This window comes from Apiospora kogelbergensis, assembly GCF_038363985.1.
Source record: "Apiospora kogelbergensis strain CBS 113332 chromosome Unknown utg000002l_segment0_segment0, whole genome shotgun sequence".
In the NCBI taxonomy this organism is placed as follows: domain Eukaryota; kingdom Fungi; phylum Ascomycota; class Sordariomycetes; order Amphisphaeriales; family Apiosporaceae; genus Apiospora; species Apiospora kogelbergensis.
This window is the reverse complement of record NW_027117419.1, coordinates 1,062,012-1,082,872: the sequence shown is the minus strand read 5'-3', so window position 1 is coordinate 1,082,872 and position 20,861 is coordinate 1,062,012. Positions and strand designations below refer to the sequence as shown.

The window sequence follows — 20,861 nt, the reverse complement described above, 5'->3', positions numbered from 1 at the left end:
GGTATTGCATCAATGTGCAACTGAGATATCGCTTCTGTCGCTCTGTACTGTGCAAGTATGCAGCCGGAGACTTGTTCGCTGATGTCTCTAAAATGCCGTGATCTATGACTAGTGAATAGGCCCGACGTCAGATCACGCGTCCTCGAGTTCCTCCTCTTCGCCCTCTCCCTCTTGATCGTCAGGATCGGCCATGATCTGCTCCATCAGGCCACTACTCCGTCCTCCCCTACCTCTGTTTCCCTTACTCTTTCGGTAGGCTTCAGTCTCGGTCACGGCCCTCTCGCCGACGTAGTGCTTGCCGTCCCAGGGGGTCTCACACCTGGGGCAGTTCTTCTCGCGCCGCGTCCGCCAGAAGGCTTCCTCGCAGATGTCGTGCAGGCGCACGTTACAGTCGCGCTCAGCGCAACGCTGGCCTACGGTGACAATCTCCTTGCAGGCCTCGCAAAACTTGATGCGCTGCCACTCGCCGAGCTCGGCGTCGGGGTCGTTGTAGGTCTCGATGAGCCAGGAGCGCAGCTCCAGCAGGCCACGGGGGCCCAGCGAGTAGCACCCCGCCCTGCTGCGCTCGAACCAGCCCTCCTCCACCATGCCGGTCATGACCGCCTCGGCCTCGGAGGACCTCAGCCCGCGTAGCTGGGATTGAGACGGCCGCCCCTCTCCGTCGCCGTCCTCCTCCATGCTAACGTCTGCCGCGGCTGCCTGTGACCGGGGTGCGGGCGGTGCTCGGCTGCACTGGTTGTACTGCATCGAGTCCAGGAACATGGCCTCCAGACGGGGCGAGTTGTACTTTTCGAACATGGCGTCCAGCACGCGCTTAACGAATGCCATTTCTTCGGCGGAGCGCAAGGTCGCAATCTGGGTCATGGAATCTGATGTGGTGTTGACGATGGCGTATATCCGCTTTTTGGTTACCTGGTGCATGGTGCTGCGGATGTCATAGTCGAGACTCGACAAAGCTTCCTGGGCTTTGGACAGATACGAGTCGAAGTCATCTTGGGTCACCTGAATTGGATCGACAGGCTCATCTCCCTCTACTGTCAGGATGGCAGCAAGGATGGGCTTTGCTTCTCGCAGCGTCATGGTGCCGCGGGCCATGAAGGCCTGTAAGAAGGCACGGTTGCCGTCGTTGTACTTGTCTTCTTCATCCATTCTGGGCAGTAGTTGATGTTGATAGGACTGATTTATTGGGGCTTGTTCGTATCAAAACAGATCAATACAGCTTGATTAATCATAAATATGTCTGGCGGACAGTGCATTGTATTCCATTCAATTATGAAGTCTGAAGCTGAGTTGCTGGGGAGACGCGTTTGTGAGCATAAGTGATCGCGTTAATTGGTTTCTGAGCACAATTGAGCACAACCCCTTGCATAACAGAAAGAGAAGGACGGCAGGTACGCTGGTACGTACCCACAGCCACTAACTGAGGGGCAATCGTGGCTGAGTCGGAAGCTACCACCCATCCACGCAAGTGCCGGGCGAATATGGGGAAGCTGCGTTAGCCGCCAAGCGGAAAGTGCGAAGGACGGTTCTAGATTGCCGGCTTGGTGCGATTCGACAAGAGCTCTCGCCACAGATGACATAGCCACGCATCGCTAAGCTCCAGTTGCCAATCAGCCAACCTGTTTGACGGGCATTGACTCGGTCATGCGCTGGACGAGCCCGAAACCGTAGGCCAGAACGCAGGCCTCCCAGCCAGAACAGCAAAGCGTTTAACAATACCCAGGAGCATAAAGAATCGAGTTGACTCTCTTTCAAACAACCCAATCTTTCTCAACTGTTCATCCATCTTCATCGCCTGCATTCTTGCGACAGTTGGCACTTGCACGTCAAGACCACCTCATTGAGGCAGCATTTACGTCATTCCTGTGTCACCCATTTGACCAGCCACACACAACCCAAGATGTTGGAATATTTCACCTACAAAAAGGTGAAGAAACATCAGGCTGAGAAGGCCGAGAAGGAGCGGGCCAAGTCCGCAAATGAGGAGGCCCGCCAAGCTGCTCCCTCGCCATCCCCCAGAATCATCTCAGAACCGGTCGGCACCCCGTTGCTGCGCGAAGAAGACGAGCGCTTTCTAGAGCGGCTCACGTCGCCGGACCCGGATGACGATGAGGCGGTGCGACCACCCCTGCCACCGCGCATCAAGACTCCCACCATCGAATGGGACAGCGACACTGAGAGCTTTGTGAGCAAAGAGCCCGCGGGCAAGGGGAAAGGCAAGGCCGCAGACGCCAAGGCCGACGGCGCAGCAGCCGGAAAACCGAAACGCTTCGCCACCATCACAACCCTCGGGCGCAACCTGTCCCAGCGCGTGAGGCCGACAGCTAACAGCGGCCTTAAGCCGGAAAATGTGCCGCCGGTGACGGAGCGTGAGGTCATGCGCGAAGAGACGGACATTACCCGCATCCTCGACGACCTCGACCTCTCGGCCAAGAATAACAAGGTCTTCAGCCTGTCGGCCGACTCGGGCGAGATGGTGCGCAAGTTCAACCTGGTGCTCAAGGACCTGGTCAATGGCGTACCCACGGCCTACGGTGACCTGACCGCGCTCCTCGACGACCGGGACGGCACTCTCGCCAGAAACTACGAGAAGCTGCCCAGCTCGCTCAAGAAGCTGGTCACGACCCTGCCTAATAAGCTGACGTCGACGCTGGCCCCGGAGCTTCTGGCAGTAGCTGCCGAGGCCCAGGGGATCGGCGCCGAGGAGGCTAAGAAGAGTGGCATCAAGGAGCAAGCCAAGAACTTCTTAACACCCAAGAGTCTGCAGGACTTGGTCACAAAGCCGGGCGCGGTCGTGGGCCTCCTGAAGGGCATTGTAAATGCCCTGAAGGTTCGGTGGCCAGCATTTATTGGTACAAATGTGATATGGAGTCTCGCCTTGTTCTGTAAGTATAACCCCCGCCCATCGACGGTATCCCGCCTCATCTAAGCCACACGCATTGCTAATACTGGCTACTAGTGCTCCTATCTGCCCTATGGTACTGCCATAAGCGCGGCCGCGAGGTCCGTCTTGAGGCGGAAGCTGCGGCGAGGGATCCGATTGACGGCTCGTCCCGCATCGAGGAGCTCCCTGATGACCCGCAGCTTCCTGCACCCAGCCCTCGCCGGAGTCGGGAGGAACGTGTCAAGATTGAGAGAAGCGCCACTGCCCCCTCTTCATCGAAGAGCAAGAAGCACAAATGAACGATTTGACGGATTGGATAGAACGAGTACGATACCCATTAATGATGAAGGATTATGATTTGTATGGATACTTTCGGTAGATCTCTTTTGCAGAGCTCATGGCAGGTTATGAGGACGGTTGTCTTTTTCTATATTCTGCGACTTTTTATACGTCGGCGAATCCATCCAGACGATGGTGCGGATGTTGATATCAAGATCTTTATTCCCAGATGCAATAAAATCATGGCTTTATTCAACGTTGCCAAGTGAACTGGAAGTCCTTCGGCATAGGAACATCTCGAGCTTGATGGCCCGATGGTACAGCACTCTGTGGGATAAGATGTAATGGCATGCAGCTTAAAAGCTTGTAGTCCCCATTGTATGTAATATATGTGAGTGTGTTTGTGTTTGTGTATATCCAACATTAATCGTTACCATATAAGCATCCTTCCTTCATATATCATACGTGTAAAAGGCCCCCATGCCTTCCTGCACGTTGCGCAGCCTGCCTGCCCCCTTTTTTGTTTTCGCATCCGGTCCCAACCATTAATGGAAAAAGCCACACTAGATCGCCCGCTGTAACTTGGATATATACATCTTTCCGCCCAATCCCAGGAAATGAAATGCTCAATTCGAGGACGACAAGTACATCCATACATCCATACATCCCAACCATCCAAGCTGGCTCATAAACGGAAACGCCCGAACAAGTAAGAAATGGGCCGAGGCAAAAAGCAAATAGGTATCACACCCCAAGCTTCCCAGGCTGTAACGATTCTGATCACCAGCTTTCCAAAAAGAAAAAGAAACCAGCCGCCATGTTACAGCGCCAAGCCAGTACCGTCACCAGTCCATCGGTACAACGCCAACAGTTCTCGCCGCCTCTGGTGCTGCTCGTGCAAGTCCTCCGGGACGCGGCCGCGCACTTGGGCGAGCGCGCTCCGCATTACTTTGCTGAAATTACGCTGTGATATGGTCAGCACTGTGGTGGTACCTCCTCGTCTGTCAACGGGAAAGAGGGTTCAACTTACTTGATATTCGGTGCTCAGCGTGACCATGCATGCCTCGTGGGCGCGAATGATGGTCTCGCAGGCCCGGACCACACTGGCCGAGGCCTCGAGCTGCAGCTTGTCGGCAATGAGTAGCAGAAGGAAGGATCCCTGCAGCAGGTAGATGCCGAAGAAGAAGGGCATGAACTCGAGGCCCGGGTCGAACTCGAGAATGTTGCTGATGGCCTCGGCGGCCGAGACGGCATGCCCGGTGGCGGTGATGAACCCCTGAGAAGAGATCCAGAGGTCGTTGTCGTCCAAGAGATTGATCGGGTCCCATTTCCCTGTGAGTAGTATATGCAGGACGTGCATGACGTGCGTGCCGTAAGACATGACGATTCGAGTCTGAATGTCCGATTCCGTCATTCGTGACGAGTTGGTGCGAATGGACCGCACTGACACCGTGTCGAGATGATCGAGCTCGCTGGGCATCTCAAGCGTTGCAGACTGCTCGTTCTTGTCGTCGGCGCTGGATTGGAAGTGCTGCTGCTCGAACTGCTTGAGGCTGCGCTCGTACATTTCGAGGTGGCGGGTGATCTCGGCGGCTTGGTCGTCCCATTCCCGTGCAGATCGGAAACCCACGCCAAAGCGGGGGTGGTTGCGGGCGTGGTGCAGGTCCACGATCTCGCCGAGGATTGTCATCAAGGGTAGGAAATACCCGAAAATGCTATGGCCGGTGCACTCGAAGTGAGGGCCGCGGACTCGCTCGCCCGGTAAGGCTGGGTCGGTCACATTGGAGCGGAAATTGCCATTCTGCCATTCCGTGTCGTCCATGGGCTGCATGAGCCCTTCGCACTCAATATCGAGCAGGAAAAGGGGTCGGTTGTAGCACAAGGCCAGGTGCCGGTCGACGATGTAAGTGAGCCACCAAATGCGTCGGCGTTCTTCTCGCTCCTCGTCTGTGACCGCACCCGATGTGATGTTATCCCCCATCTCATCCTCGCCATCATCATTTGCATTCATCCCGTTCCCATCCTCATCTGTCTGCCCCAATGACGCGCTGAGCGGCAATTCTCTCCCCAACTTGAGCTCCCGGGCAAGTGACCACGCAGCGTTCCACCACCTGAGGCTAGCCCCTTTGTACTCGCTTGCAGAGACGACTGTAGCCAGATGAATGTACGTTATGACGTCGTCAAGTGACCCGGCTGCACCGAATGCCCCGGATTCCCCGCTGAGATTCTCCAAGCTCATGGTCCCAGGCATTGCCACGCCCAGGCCTCCCAAAGCCACTCCGTCAATCGGTGGGCTTGACACGGGAGACGCCTCTCCTGATGGCGTGTGGATCAGAGGCTTGAGTAAACTGACAGTAAGCTCCAGGAGTTTCTGGCAGATCTTGCCTCGTGCCGATGGAACACTCGTAAGGAAAGGCGCATCACTCGTTTGGGCTGATACCCATAGCATGCTAGCCAATAAGGCCGGTTGACACTGCCTAGGCTTACTCGGGTGTAGGAAGGACCGCTTTCGGAAAACGAAGCCCAAAACGTACGGCGACATGGGGTGGGCGTGGGCGGACGAAGAGCTGGAAAAGTAGAGATCTATCAAGTCGCAAGCCAAGGATACCGGGATGATGCTCCCCAGATGAGGAATAAGGGGATTCAACACTGGATACCGTAACTGTTGGTGATAGCTCGGAGGTGGAATATGCGATTGGTATTGGGCCGGGGGAGACGGTATGGACATCCATCCAGGGGAAGTCTCCCCTGCCATAGGGTATGCGCTCAGGGGACTTGTCGCCATGCGGAAGTTTGCTGACGGGTTTGTGGCGTAGTTTGTAGGATTTTGCGTTTGGAGCGCGTACGGAATATCAGGGTAGTCGGAGAGGTTCGTTTGGGTCGCTCCGTATTGTGTATGGGAAGGACCAGCCATCATGTGTGCGCCCAGGCTCTGTCTATCATAGGGGTTTTGGACATTGCCGAATCCGTTCAGATCCAGCGAAGTAGGGCTATCCAGGTGGTCACGGTCCATTGTAGCGTGGTGAGTCGTCAGGTGCGGTTGATGAGAGCTGATCTCCGCCAAACTGTCTAAGCTTCCGGTCCGCTGGCTCCGTCCCGCCGAGTCCTCATTGAGCTCATTGAGAGCCTTCTCGCTAGCGGTAGATTGTTGCTCGGACTTGCTGGACGTAGAGTTGTCCTGTCTTTGGTCTGCGGTGGAAACGTCGTTGTCGCCACTTAGGGGAGACTGCGGTCCGCTCTGGGTGGAGGCAGCGGCTGCCTGCGCTGCCGCTTGTTGAGCCAGGTCCTTGCGCGAGGCCTTGCCCCTCTTCTTCCTTTCGCGGATGTATTCGCAGCCGAGTCCAAATTCTGGAGAGAACTTAGTGGCCGCCTGAAGCTGTTGCTGGTGCGAATACCTACCGATACAGTGGGCGCAGGGATGTTGCCCATCACATTTGGTTCGCAGCTGGTTGCACTGATCACAAGCCCTGCTTATCCTCCTTCTGATCGGACCAGCTGCCCCCGTAGCTCTTGGGACTGGGCCTCCGTATGGGTGCTGTCGGTGTTTGGGTTGGGGGCTCGAGCGAGGTGAGGCGCATGGACGCCAACGTGTTGTTGCAGGTGTTGTAATGAGTACTGTGAGCCATGGCCAAAGGCGTCAAGCCCGGCGGCGTGGAGATGGCTTGTAGGAACGTGGGCGTTGGAGAGGAGTGTGTTAGCAGGAAGAGAGTGGTAGGGGGAGAACCGCTGAAGAGGGTTCGACAACATCTTTGCTGTTGGCGGACTGAACGGATGTCTAAGAGGCGGACGATGAGAAGGTTGAGTTGTAGTGTTGTAGTGTTGTGGTGTTGTAGTCGATAAGTTCTTGAGTGGTGAATAAGTTTGCCTCCAGTGCAAGCGAAGTGTGGAATGTACAATGGTATCTCAATATGTGAAGTCGGACTGAGATTCGTTGAGTGCGAGACCTTGGAAGCTATTTGAGGACCAGAGCTTCAACTATATCTGAGCTTGGCAGGCATGGGAATCTACTACGACAACGGTACTTGGGCGGACCGAAACATTTCCTGCGGGGAACCGACATATGAGTATGATAATCAGGAAAGCATAATACAAGGCAAAACAGCCCAGGTTGATCGGCGTTGGGCACAGAGGGACGGGAGAACCCCCTTTGTACCAGGAGGAACTCGACACCATGTGGCCCGGCCAGACCATGAACGCATGAGGTTTCTGGCAGAGTGACGGGACAGGATCAGGGGTGCGATATTAAGATGAACGTACTATAGGATCTGCCAGATTCCCCAATACACTCCAAGCGGACCCAAAGGTGCCAGCTTCTCGTTGGAGTAGGGGCCAATCAGGTGTGATGCTGCGGCAAGGGAGAGGATGTGTTCCGAAGGCAACGTGAGCAAAAGGGTCAAGGGAAGACGAAAGATGGGTGCCGGCCTCTGAACAAGGCAATAAAAAGAAACGTCGACCTCGTAGGTCTGAAGTCGCCCCTACCAGACAGAGTAATGGCCCTTCGTGTGAGTCTTGGCACGCATACACAGGTAGATGATGCGGTCAGGCGAGGCTATCCCAGGATGGCTTTCGATTGGAGAATGCGAGACCCTGATCACCAAACTAATATCGAGTCGCGCAGGTATATTGACGACATGATATACAACGGGAGAGCGGGAACGGTTGTTGTAGCCAGTGTCTAGCAGACCAGTCGGCAGGTTGACGCCGTTATGTTAACTGCAAAACTGCGCGATAAGTTCAGCCAGAGAGCTGTAGATGTTGTTGTGTTTACGCAGAAGAGGTGGTAAGAGGGTATGCAAAAGCAGAATCAATCGATATTCGGCCGACCAACTGCCCTTTTGGACAAAAGAGCATGGTCTTCGGGCCTACCAGTACCTGTTATATGGCCCGCTTAGCCCAATTCCGCAGCAAGTTGCAAGAGAAGCCGACTGAGTGAGTGACTACCTAGGTAAGGAGCAGCACCCCCAGATACCCCCAGTCATAGTGGCCGGGGTGGACTTGACTGGTGGAGTCTGGAGAATTCGAAATGGCCATCAGGCGATCAAGATAGTGTGGAGCAGCCGGCCGTCCAGCTACAGTCTGGAGTACAGTGTCTAGAGTGTGTCGGTCCAGAAGACACTCACCACCACTACCGCCACTTGACTTCACTTGACTTCGCTCTCCGCATTCACCACCCGCTTTTCCTTCCCGGAGTAAGCCGTGCGAGTCATCTGGAAACCAGGCCATTTTCGTGCGTTTCCTCCACCCCGCGACCGTCGTAGTGTGCATGTACACACAGACAGGAGAAAGGGAAAGAGTTCAAGACTGAGGAATGGAAAAAACCGTTACGCGAGGTTTCGTTCTAGACGTGTGTGTATACTGTATCACCGACGGCGCAGTAGTGACTTGCACGTCCAGCCGTCGTAGTATCATGCTGCAAGTACTTGCTTGGGGTGGGCGACTCTTGCTGGTCTCGTTCCCCTCGTGCCGCGCGATACCATGTCGTTCTGCAGAAATCTGTGGGCGTAGAAAACACGTTACCGTCTCCACCTTTGCGCCGAAGCGAGCGAACGAGAAGGCCGGATTTCGCATTTGGGTTGGGGTTCTGCTGTCTCTCTGGGGGCAGAGGAGACGAACAGCGCTGATTCACCGTCCGGAATTGATACCGCCTGGTTTGCCGACCGGAATGGGGAACGCTAAAAAGACATCAATGAGACGACTGGCGGATTTCCATTAGCTCATGCTATACCATACCAAGCTGGGCAGCTGGGGTATTAGGATTAGGAGCTATGTCTTCATAAACCAACACCCCCCGGCACGGCTTGGCGCAGCCTACCCATGCCAGTCGCCAGTCGTCAGTCGCATATCGCTGCTCCTGTTGTCAGCACCGCTCTGCCCGCCTCTTTCCAAAGTCGATAGAGCTGAGAGCATGATTCCGAACATGTCTCCTTCGCTGCCGACGACAAATTTGTTTTGGGGTTGCACGTAGCACATAGGGCGTCTCGCTTAGCGTCTATCGTAATGTCTAGACGATACGAGTCGCCAAGCTTCGTCGAATCATGCTGTCAATTCATCCAGTCGTCGTCCACTCAGGCTGGCAGCAGACTTGAGACGTCGAGTTGAGTTGGGACTGGGAGTTACCGTCCGGCCTGTCGGTTGGATACCAGAAGGGAGGTGTGACGTTGGCCGGGCCTCTGCCCCTCCTAAGCGGGATTTGCAGGTCTCAAGGCCTCACTTCTGGTCGTTGTTCCTACAACTGCTTCCCCGCGAATCCCTTGGTCTTCTGCCACAAACAGACTGAATGGTGGTGTGCGAGCAGAAACGCCATCAATAGAAGTTCCTTGCCCATCGTAGATTACATGCAGCAGCGCAGGTCAACCTCAGGGTCTAAAAAGGTATGGATGTGCCGTAGACAGGGCTCGGCCAACCAGTCCTTCTCTGCTGATCACAACAAGGTGGGCGAACCGAAGCCCGGAGCCTATGTGGGGATGACGCAGGCGCACACAGAAGCAGGCAGGTGCCGTATTGACTGCTGGTTGCGGCTGCCGCTGCTGCTGTTCACCTGCATGCAGAACCTACCGGGACTGTTCTCTTGTTGGTAATCGATTGGTTCCTTGATTTAATTATCGATCCAATACTCATGGCAAAATAGTGAAGCATACTTTCCCCAAAACGTGTGCACTTCCCAAACACCGTTAGCTCAGCGTGGAGGAGGCGGGGTGATACGATGGCTACAGAAATCGCATCGCAACACGGAAAGTACACAATAGTCTGCTTCTATTATACCTTCTTTGGCTTTTGGCTTTGCTTCCTCGTTGTGCTTCAACTGATGCGGCCCCTCCTGATTCCTCTTGAAAATTTGGGGAATGTGTGAGCAGTGAATGACTTACCGACTATGCACCAGTACTGCTAATAATGTTAGAGCACTCACCCCTAACTTTTGACTTTTTCTTTCGCGGCTTCTACCCGAAAAGGAACTTGCGCCGCCGACCCAGCTCACCGGTCGCCGTCCTTGGGGGTGGTCCACTCCGCACACGCACGGTTGGGGGCGCGACTCCTTAACAGACAGCAGTAGCGCTCCCTGCTAGGTTCTGACAAACAGGCTTACATACAGGGCAGGAGGGCGTTCCGCTCGAGCGAAATTAAATTATCCAGTATTGCGTAGGAATATGTGAGAGCGAGAGTGTGTGTGTACAACATCGAGCTGAGCGGACTTTCATTACATTGCTCCCGACACTGCAGCCCAACATGTGTAGATGCCCAGGAGGGTGGGAGAGGCGTCGAGAGAAGCAAATTCGGTGACTGGCCACACCGTGAATGGTGGGTGCCCTCCATCCCATCAGTGTCCTGTTGGCCAATCTCTTTCCTCACTCGGATCCTTTTCAACGGCCGGCCCATCAGCTTCGTCCAATACAGCGAGTGACCCCCCATGACGTGCGCACGTCCGGTTGCCTTTCCGAAAACCCTCTTTGGTGCGACGGTGGCGTACGGCAGCCAGCATATTCCACTCAGTTGAAGACATTGGAATGTAATGCCTTCAGATCACGCACGCGAACTGCGTCGGGAGCTGCAGGGCGCCGTCTTAATCGTCCATTTAAGGGCCGAGATGGAGGCGATGCACTTTCTGTTGGTAGCAACAATCCTCCCCATAGAGCCGTAACGGTTGTCCGCGAAACTCCGCCTTGATCAAAGCGATCAAGATGTCCCTCCTGCCGTGCCTCGTAGCGTGGCATACATGGTTCTGCCTGTTACGCCTTCTTCTGTTTAGTTGATCGTGAAGATCCTCAGAATGGACTTCAATGTATATCGAGTGTTTCGAATTCGAGACACTGATTAAATCTCCTATTCGACACGCCGTCCATACTCTCCTTTAGGCTGAAATACTCGTGGCAGACGCGCTTCGCCCGCGTACACAAATACCGAAGCTCGATTCACGAGATTATTCTGATTAACGGGGACCTGCAGCTGCACTCCTTAGATAGTACGTCTTGTTTAGATTTGGAACTGTCCCCTCAGGCACAGGACCCTCCGACTCTATATAGGGCAGGCCTTCAGCCCTTTGCACGCCTATCGTACGACAGAGCACAGGGGATTCCAGGGGATTCCCGGTGTGTTTCTCCCCTTTCGCGTGTTTTTCCTAGCCTTTGGTAGCGAGGAGCATTTCCCGCATCTGTCGAGCATTACCCCAGATCCGCTCTCGTGCTTTTTGGGTCGCGGAAAGAAGTGAGTTTATTCGAGCAGGGGTTCAAGATGGAGTTCTTATAGGCCATACTGCCCTCAAATCCCGTTCATCATCACCCAAGTCTCTTCCCCCACGAGACCGGGTGGGCCGTGACGCTAGAAAGCCACGGAGTGTCTGGATTTGTTTCATAAAAACGGCAGGTTCGATTAAAGGGGCAAGTAGAGAGTGTTGTTATGGGCGGCCAGGGCTCTGATCTGTCTTCTATCTACGACTTAGCTACAGGCACGACTTGAATTGCTATCGCCCGGCACTTGAATTCGGATCTGTCCAGCCATTGAGAACCCCCAAATTTGGTGGTAGGGTGAAACAGACGTAACCCCGGATTTAGATGGTAGGGCTCGTATTCACTTCGAGGTTCTCTCATCATTCCTGCTGCCTCACATTCTCAGCGACGGCGTCTGAAATCTAGGGGTGTATTGTGTCTTTGGTCTAGCTGTTCTAGCATGGGTTGCACGACCATTCACGGCCCAAGCCGCCGGGTGGCCTGACACGGTCATCTGCATCCAGCAAAGATGGACGTTGGCGTGCAAGGCTGGGTGGCACTAGCGGGTTGGCGGGCTCTTGACATCGCGTGGTGCCCTGGTCCCTCCACGGTGATCGGACCGAAACTCCCATTTGTTCCTTCGCTCAAGACGCCGCTGCAACGGTCTTGCCTCTGTCATTGGAGGGTTTTGGCTCGTGCAAGCTCCACGAACCAATGGTAATGCTCAAGCTCGTCACTGGCCCATATGTAACCAGCGATATTCCTTTGTAGCTGCGCTCAGATTTGTCGAACTGATGACTTCGTCTTCGTCTTTGGCAGCAACCCAAGACTCGGATTCCTTCAGTCAAGTCAAGTCGGGGGGTGCATCCACGATGGCTGGACGCGTTCCCCAACCGCTCGGGCGACTGCCAGCCACACCCACACCCACACCCCACCTTCTTCGGATCCGGATCTTAAGAATTGCACTCACCACGGCCGCACCACAACGGGGCTGCATATTAAACAACCTTACGGCAATGGTCCCGGCATACAATGACAGACGGCTTTGGGCTTCTCGTTGTTCGAGGCTTTCGTGTCTCTCATTCCCCTGTGGTTCTTGAGGACCCATCCGCGCAGCTTTCTACTCACCTGGGAGGCTGCGGTTCGACCTGCAGTCAATTGGCAGACGGGCTGGAAGTGGCCGGAGCATACAGACAGTGAGTGGCAACGGTCTTGATGCGTTGCCTCGTATAACGTCACTGTCTCTCCGACCAAATCTTGAGTCGAACAAAGGTCAGCTCAGACACCCGCACTGAGACACACATAGCGTTATGACGCCTGTCGGTGCAACACCTGTATGCACGCAACGACATATGACTGTTGGAACTAGTCCGTTCTGGAAGCGAGACTCGAGAATGGCCCGAAGGGTCCTTCCGCTTCGGGAATGGCTTGACCTGCAGGTACTCTCTGCCGCGTCCATGAGCCGTGTCAAAAGACTGGGATGCTATAACGGCTCTCCTATAGTAGGTATCCCCAAATACCGAGGGCAAGTGTCGCTGCGTTCGTGAGCGAGCGCCTGCCTGCCTGCCTGCGCTACGGCAAGGCCTGCGGTGCCAGAATCTAGGCGGATGGGCAGCCTGTCAAACCCTCACATGGACTGCGACGACCACGCACTACACACGTACTCAGCATTGACCACAACGAGCCGGCCTTACATTACATCGTGCCCACTCTACCGATGCCAAGACAACACAGGATACTCGTTGTACCAAAGACTGCGTCAACTTTGAGCGGCCGACAGTCAGTTGATAGACGGCAGGAGGACCGAGTTTCCTGCAGTCCTTCTACGAAAAGACGCCCGTGTTGTATCATCGCCACGTTTCTGCAAGACATATTCATTCGACGTGTTTTCGAAATGGACCAAAGCGGAAGGTATTTTTACATCTCCTCGTATGGTTCTATCATCTGTGCTGGCTCGGACAGAAACTCCGCCTGAGTCGGGATGTGCTGTGTTATGGTTCCGCAGATCAGTTCCAACAGCAGTTGAACCATTGGTTGGCGAACTATGAGCTATCATGAGTCTGGCTCTGACGAGCTCTTCCCACCTTGTCTTGACATTTCGGCTTCATCGCTCCCAATGACTCCAGGGCCTCAATACTCTGACGAGGTAGGGCATTATCAAGTTGCTAGAATAAGCCACTACACATAGGATCCCAGGAATCCCAGGCAAGGTAAATTTCCTTCTGGTAATGCTCGGCTGGCGCCCGCAGCTTGTCACACATGAAAGCCGTAGGCTTCGGAGGAATAAAAATGGCAGGAAGTACTAGCTTGCATCAGCACGTGTCTTCTACTAGAATGTATCGCCCTCTGTATTTGAACCATTAAGGGCCACGGGGGTGAACAAGTAATCAACATCGGCAGTCCGTCTCCGCCAGTTAGAGTTGACAGGTGTTGAATGGCATGTCGGCGCTGAATAGCGCTTTGCGTGCAACCCTGTCCACCGTTACAGCAAGACCTGCATATCCGCCAAGAACACGTACATTAGTCTCCATCACCATGGTGCTGTATCCCACCAAAACCTCACATGGTAAGTTCTTCCCAGCCGCCCCCTGGACAGATGTCACTTTTTGCTGTCGACGCAGCCACATACTTGATGTTTCTGTCCAAGCGATATTTAGCGACAGCTACGGAGTACATAGGATATTCGATGTAAGTTCATCTGATAGATCTGATTATGTACGGGCTAGTAGAGGCCCCCAGCACGACGCACATAAGGGTGGATATGAGGGCCCTGTGGCGATCCATTCACACGCCAGAACTAGCTTCCCCGGATTGTCAAGCATCCCAGGAAGTGGTACTCCAAACGAAGCCAAGCTGAGGAGAAGGTCACAGCCGGAGGTTCCAGACTCCTCGCCTCTTACATATCCTACTGAATAAACGCCATCGTGGCCATACCCCATGGGATGTCTGACACTGAGCTAGCTTCCCTCCCTTATTTTCCCATGGAATAAGCTTAGTTCAAGTCCACACACACCTCAAAAGGATAGTATGGGGTGGCCGCAACCAGTACACCAGGAAAACCGGCTAGGCTTCCAGATTGGAGCCTTACCCGATAGGGCCCCTTCTTAGTATACACACGGAGATCTGATGTTGCATCTGTCAGGCATGGGCCGGCTCTGAGGAAGGGAGTGAAACGTCCTGCCGACAACAAGCAGCTTATTCCTGGCTGCCTGCCACTGCCACCAAGCTTGGATGGGTCGTCTGAATGTGCATTATTTATCTGTTAGTGTCTGCATACGTTTTCTGCATGCAACGCGCACATGCAGCTTTATATATTCGTATGCAGATAGAAGTGCAGCTATATACCACACAGCTGGTGCATTCATATGCTCTGCATGGGAGGAGCACCAGGTCATCCCTCGCTTTCCAGTGTTTTTTTCCCATCTCCATCCCCAGCTTTCGTTAATCGAGAAGAATAAGGACGGAAGGCCGAGACCTAGTACCGGTCCTGATGCAGATACGATCTGCTTCAGGTGGACGTGTTGCTCGACGCTGGAGTAAAGTGCGAGCATTGCATTGCGGAGGCATGACCTAAATCTACGAATAGAAACCATGTCAGTCAATCATAGTACGTTTATTATTACTCGCCTGTCTTTATTCTAGCCTGTGTCCATCCTTTATTGGAACCCTAGGCAGGAAGGAACTTACACTCCCTGAAAGTATTCCGCCGGTGTCGAAGTCGCATTGTATCATCAACAAATAGGCATCCATTATAACCATGCGTTTCGGGGACACAAAAAGAAACGATCAGAAGGCAAGCAAGTAAAAATAAATGAGTTTCAGTGAAGTCGCCGCAGAGTAAATTGAAAAGTAAAGAATGCAGCCCCAAGGTGATCCTCACCCCCGACTTGACGTGTATCCAATATATTGTATCCCTGCCAATGGTATCTCCCTCGTCGCGTTCCTATTCAGCCACCGCCACCCACGTCGTTTTCTCCTCCTACCGCAGCTAGGCTCTTGCCCTGCTGTCACTATCAAATGCGATATAGGAGGAGGACGCTGGCAATGAGCATTGGCATTAGATACAGTATAGGCCCAGATCCCGTGCAGGGAGTGCGTACTCCCGCCGTATCCGGGAGCTTGTTCATGAACACCCAAGAGATCCAAGAGCACCCAAACGATGACACCCCGGCCGGGTTGACTATGTCTAGCCGAGTTGCTTACACAGTGAATGGGTAAGTTCTCGCCTGGAGGGCTCGGGGCTTGGCGTTTGCAGGGGGTATAATCGTGTGTGGGTGGGTAGAGGTGTGTACGTGTGCCTCGAAATACGATGTACATACATACTGCATGCTTGTCCATTGTGCGCTTGATCAGCGGGAAGTGTCCATGACGGGCGGGAGGGGGTGTGGACGAGTGTCCAGCGTCGTGGTTTCTCCGTACTGACAAGCTCTCCCCGCATTCGTCTAGGCACACGAAAGGTCACCTAAGTCTTCGCGCGTCATGTCCTGTCCTGGGACTACTGTGGGGGCCAGGCAAGCAAAGGGAGGAGGGGGTGAGAAGAGAAAAAAAAAGAGAAGATACCGTGATGGTGGTGTGGTGCCCCCCAGTCAATCATAGGTCGGCCCTGAACCAGGGTCGATGATCGAGCATACAATAGGCCTGTTTTACAATGCCGGACATCTTCTCTCAGTCATGAACTACGTCGAAGCGATGTGTGTGTATGCGTTCAGTTCGCCTGTGTATGCAATGCATGTATGTATGTGCGTATGTGTGCATCTGCGTTCACTGCGCTCCAGCTGCACTTCCCGTTGTTACTGTTACCGCGATTTACTGCTGATATCGCTTACTTACTGCCGTCTATACCCGTGCTGTACTGGCGCTGGATGTGCGCGGGCCTCCCTTTCTTGGACAGCAAACAAGCCGTGTAGCTAGATACAGGTAGCGTCGCCTTTCCGCATAATGAATCGAGATGTCGTGAGTTGGCCGGTTCTCACATTTTCGGGCGGCGTCGTCCTCTTCGGGAAAATGGCTTACGCTGCGATTATAGGGGACGTTGCTGTCATGATGATTGGCCACAACTGCCTCCTCCCGACTGCGTGAGTCCGATGGCCAGAACGGGAAAGCAACACTCACGAGAAGAGGGCACTGACAGTGACGTTTCGACGTCGGTGCGAGACAGGTTTAACCGTCTTTCCCGTTCTTCATCCTGTCAATGCCACGGACGCCATTGACATCGTCTGGACCTATATGTCGCCGCGGATAGCGGTTCCCCTGGACACCCAAACACACATCTGCGGGAGCTATTCCGGAGGTGGGTGGGTGAGTGTCTGAGTGGAAATAGTGAGCTTAGACCTGCCATTCTGGCCTCGGGCCCCCGTGTATGTCGATGTCCCTTTGCGCAACCTTCCTCATGACCCTCACCCCTTCAGAACCTGTAGTGTAGTTCTGAAAGTAGCCCTTGAGTGAACTTCATAGGTCATTGTCGGCCGTCCCTGGGTCTGTTCCAATACTAGTCTGACATGATATGCAGTAACAGATCTTATCCGGAGAGGATATGGTCTTGGCCATACCAATAGGTTCTCCTCTCTTGGGGCTCAGGAGGTTACTCTCCACTTCAACTGAGAAGCTCTGTGACACGGCTCGGATCTGGCGTATGCAGAACCTCCTTTGCGTCGTCTGAAGAACGACTGTCGTCAAAAGGGTGTTCTTTCTACCCCACAAGCGCCTGACTTGTGTCTCATTCGCTAGGCCGCCTCGCATCGCCTGGGAGTTCATGGAGGACTCGTACGATCTTGCATGCCAGGTCTGTGTGGACATGATCAAACATTGCGAACGTGCGGAGTGCTGTCAAATCGGATAGACTCCCATGTTGATGTTGAGTATCCAAGACATGATACGCTTGGACGAAAAAGGGGTCGGGGGACGGCTGAGCTGTCTGTGATGTACTGTGCCTGATTCCACGATGGGACGATCTCGCCCCTTTCATACATTCAGATAGAGGAGGGCAAAGACTTGATTCGTTTCGTCGGATGCTTCACAAACCACTGTGGGTACGGAAGACGGCGACGATGATAATAGGTGGCGGTATTGAAGCGAATGATAGCCACAGACCAGTCGATCACGTCGTTACAGCTAGGTTCATGACGGTCACCAAGACCCGAAGGCTACTTCATACACGAGGCACTGACCCTGCTGTCCCGTCTCACCTCCGTGCGTTTCCATGATGTCAAGCAAGTCGGTTCCAGGAAGGGTAGCTGGCCCCCAAAATTACCACAATCGTCAGTGCGAAACGAAGGCGGCACTTGTTTGCCAACATCCAGGCTGATGGGTGCCTCCAACCCGGACCCCAGAGTATGCAGCCCCCTATTCCTACTCATCTCGGGCTCCCTTAGCCCCCCATCACGAAAGACATGAGACGACGATGTTCCCTGCTGTCGTCTCATCAATGTGAATCAACCTCACGACGAGTAACACGCGGGGACCCCCCATCCGTTGTCGTACTCCTCGTCAAACATGTGTACCTACCACGCGAGACGGGACGCATTGTGAGTTTCCCGGTGCTTGTCTTTGTGTTAGGTAGACGTCACCTAATGGCATCAACTAGAGTAGGGCTGCACGGCAGCCGTTGCATCCAAGGCCTGACACTCCCCATCCCCCTATTTAGTACATGTTGGCCAACATGGTTCATGGGGCGATTATACGTAGAGCCCGCATCCGCAGGTACTAACACTCTACATGTGCTTTCGTTGCAGGGGCCTGTTTTACAGCAAGCTAACACTCCTCTCTCTTTGTCTACGACACCCCTTGGCATTGGTAGACAGGATCCGGACCGGTTTGATATGTGTACGTGTAACCAAACCAAAACCACGACTAACCTCCTCATCTCGGGCCATGATGAGGTTATGATTAGTGAGAAGCATTGCGAACATTTCTGTAGACGTAGCGATGGATGCGTGATGGACCTGAGAGGCATCGTTGGGGGGCCTAATCGCAACACACATGCTGAGCATACCTTGTAAGATCGTAGTCGAGGGGCTATATGTTCCCATGGATCCTAACATTGCCCGGTCACCGCACATGTTGGGCATATGGGGGACTTGGCTAAGCATATCGTTGTAGGCGTCCGCTTGAGGCCTCATCATTGGCTTCAATTGAGTGAACATGATGTATTAGGTGGATGTAATTGAAGGGATAATTGAGCTACAATAGCTAAACGATTAGGTACATTCAGATATAAGTCTGAAAAAGATGAGCTAAAAAAAAGGATCGGGCTAGAAAGGGGGTTGAAAATGTGACCGCAGAGGGAGTTGAACCCTCTTGCCTTTAAGTATATGGATAAGACTACTACCGCTAGGCTATACCGACCCGGTCAATAGAGACAGGATCTATTTAGATTATTATTGACTCTTCTGGGAGGACGTGTAGGCCGCTTCACAGCTGGGGGTGTTCAAGAAGTAATTAAACTTCAAGGTAGCCAGAGTTTCCAAAAACTGTACTTACAGCGATGGACAAATAAGCACCATGGCGGCCACTGCAACTATGGAAACTAGTGAAGCATCCTTTGGGAGGCTCTGAGATCGCCCTGGAAGATGTGATGGGTCACTGGCCGTGAAAATAGGGGCGACGAGGCATAGCCCCTATTTAAGCACTCTTGTTGCACCTGCCAAGCCAAAACAACACCCACAAGCCATTAACATAGCAATGATACCAAAACCACATCTACCCTTAAATATAAAGCTCAGTCGCACCCTGGCGTTACTGGCCACGTGTTGTAAGAACTGATCATTAGGTCGATGTTTAACAGCAAGTCTAAGGCGAGTCTCGTAAAGTCAGTATTGACTTTACCAGCAACAGATTGGAACACGTTATCCACGTTATCACGTGGTACTCTTTTCCTGGTGCTATCACTACCTGCTAACTACGACTCCTTTGACTTTCTTTGTTGGAGATGCTGCTCTGCTGAAAGCGTGACATGAACCAGCTGTCTTTGTTGATAAGGCACGGCTTCTAGACAATGCACATATCATTCAATGTATAATACGAAATTATAGTCAGGTAGTTCTGCCTTTGACTCTGAAGAATTCAACACTGAGATTGGAAAACCATGATCATCCTTGAGAAACCCTTAGCAACCAGTTATGCTTTTTAGTCATATCTACCTCGGAATATTTTAGTAGGATGAGCCGCTTCAGCCTCACCGACAACGTTAGTCTTTACTTCGCCAATGATCTCAGGTACCAGAGCGAAGGACGCATTGGCGAAGGGGCTTTTGGGGTCGTCTACAAGATCAAAGATACTCGGGCATGGGGTAATTATCCCCAGCGGCTTGCTTTGAAAGTGCCCATTTCCAGCGAGTTTGGAGGGTATGACTCGGATGTTGAGAAGCCGATGTCAGAGTCCGAAATACTTGATGTGAGTCACTTCCAATCTCCGAACGCTCCTGATGGGGTTTGACGGATATATTCCCTTGTCTGTATAGAATCTTCGGGCGGCGTTGCATGTCGTGAACAGAATAGAGGTCAACGAGGATCCGCTGAAGAAACTCGTGCCGGGTGCAAGAAGGGTCACAAAAGGTTGGATGTACCTGGAATATCTCCCGAATGGGACGTTTCGCCAGTTTACTACCAGGATGTTGGCGATGAGGAAAGTAGCGCCCAACAGACTGATTTGGCCTATTACCCTATGCCGTAAGTTGACAACTGTTTGCTTTTCATATCCCCTCCAGAGATACGGTATTCACTGTCAAGAAGCCCATACTAACCTCCAAGCGGACAGTGCTCCGAATGTGCATAGCCATGGCGTGGCCACTCGCGTATGTCAACGGCAACCCACGAATCGAAGGGGTCCAGGAGGGCAACTACCCGTTCATTATCACCAATACCGATCTCCATGACGAAAACTGTGTGTTTACCTCTTCCATATATGCGTTAGTCAGTACTAATCTGGGAGGAAATAGTGATGTTCGGCGACCTTACCACCGATTGGGGTCTTGAGCACCAGTTGGTCCCGGTACTAAAGATGATCGATGTGGGAGAATGCGATCTGGAAGAGACCCCAGGGTAGATATTTCTCAAACCCCCATCGCCCGGCAAGATCTGTACTGAACTCCTTCTAACCGTTGTGCATTTTGTAGCGAGAAGGAGTGGCTTGCGAAGACGCGCGCCCTCCTTGACACCATCTCTGATCATATATCCGCCCTCTGCTATCGCGGGGCCCGCCTGTCGCCGGATGACGTCCCATTGGACCCCGATCTCGAGTCTCTAGCCATGGTGGCCGGCCAGAATTCAGCGGACCTGAGGCAACTGGTTGCGGGGGTGACGGATGCCGTCGCGACGAGAACACAGATCTGGTACCAACGGAAGTACCCCCAACTCGATGCTAGTCTGGAGAGCAATGAATCAGTCCGGGGTTTGGTTCGCTCCATCTTCTTCGATGCAGACCAGCCATTTTCCGGTGTATTCCCGTAGAAGAGGACAGACAGCCTTGCTTGCAGATACATACTACTTCAAATAGAACAA

General features: G+C 53.3%; 4 protein-coding genes across 4 annotated transcripts; 2 read left to right on the top strand and 2 right to left on the bottom strand.

Moving 5' to 3' along the window:
• Positions 1–132: 132 nt before the first annotated feature.
• On the bottom strand, positions 133–1,149 carry PG998_003226 (uncharacterized protein; the record flags this gene model as incomplete). Its single annotated transcript, XM_066870044.1, has 1 exon — positions 133–1,149. The coding sequence occupies one exon, from the start codon at positions 1,147–1,149 to the stop codon at positions 133–135; it is 1,017 nt and encodes a 338-aa protein (XP_066733794.1).
• Positions 1,150–1,900: 751 nt separating this feature from the next.
• Positions 1,901–3,183, top strand: PG998_003225 (uncharacterized protein; the record flags this gene model as incomplete). Its single annotated transcript, XM_066870043.1, has 2 exons — positions 1,901–2,885; positions 2,960–3,183. The coding sequence occupies 2 exons, from the start codon at positions 1,901–1,903 to the stop codon at positions 3,181–3,183; spliced, it is 1,209 nt and encodes a 402-aa protein (XP_066733793.1).
• Positions 3,184–3,983: 800 nt separating this feature from the next.
• On the bottom strand, positions 3,984–6,910 carry PG998_003224 (uncharacterized protein; the record flags this gene model as incomplete). The annotated part of the gene is made up of 5 exons (XM_066870042.1): positions 3,984–4,127; positions 4,194–5,596; positions 5,651–6,511; positions 6,563–6,608; positions 6,656–6,910. 5 exons carry the CDS (start codon positions 6,908–6,910, stop codon positions 3,984–3,986), a joined length of 2,709 nt encoding a protein of 902 aa, XP_066733792.1.
• Positions 6,911–19,521: 12,611 nt separating this feature from the next.
• Positions 19,522–20,810, top strand: PG998_003223 (uncharacterized protein; the record flags this gene model as incomplete). The annotated part of the gene is made up of 5 exons (XM_066870041.1): positions 19,522–19,755; positions 19,855–20,030; positions 20,069–20,244; positions 20,300–20,402; positions 20,477–20,810. 5 exons carry the CDS (start codon positions 19,522–19,524, stop codon positions 20,808–20,810), a joined length of 1,023 nt encoding a protein of 340 aa, XP_066733791.1.
• Between the last annotated feature and the right edge of the window lie 51 nt (positions 20,811–20,861).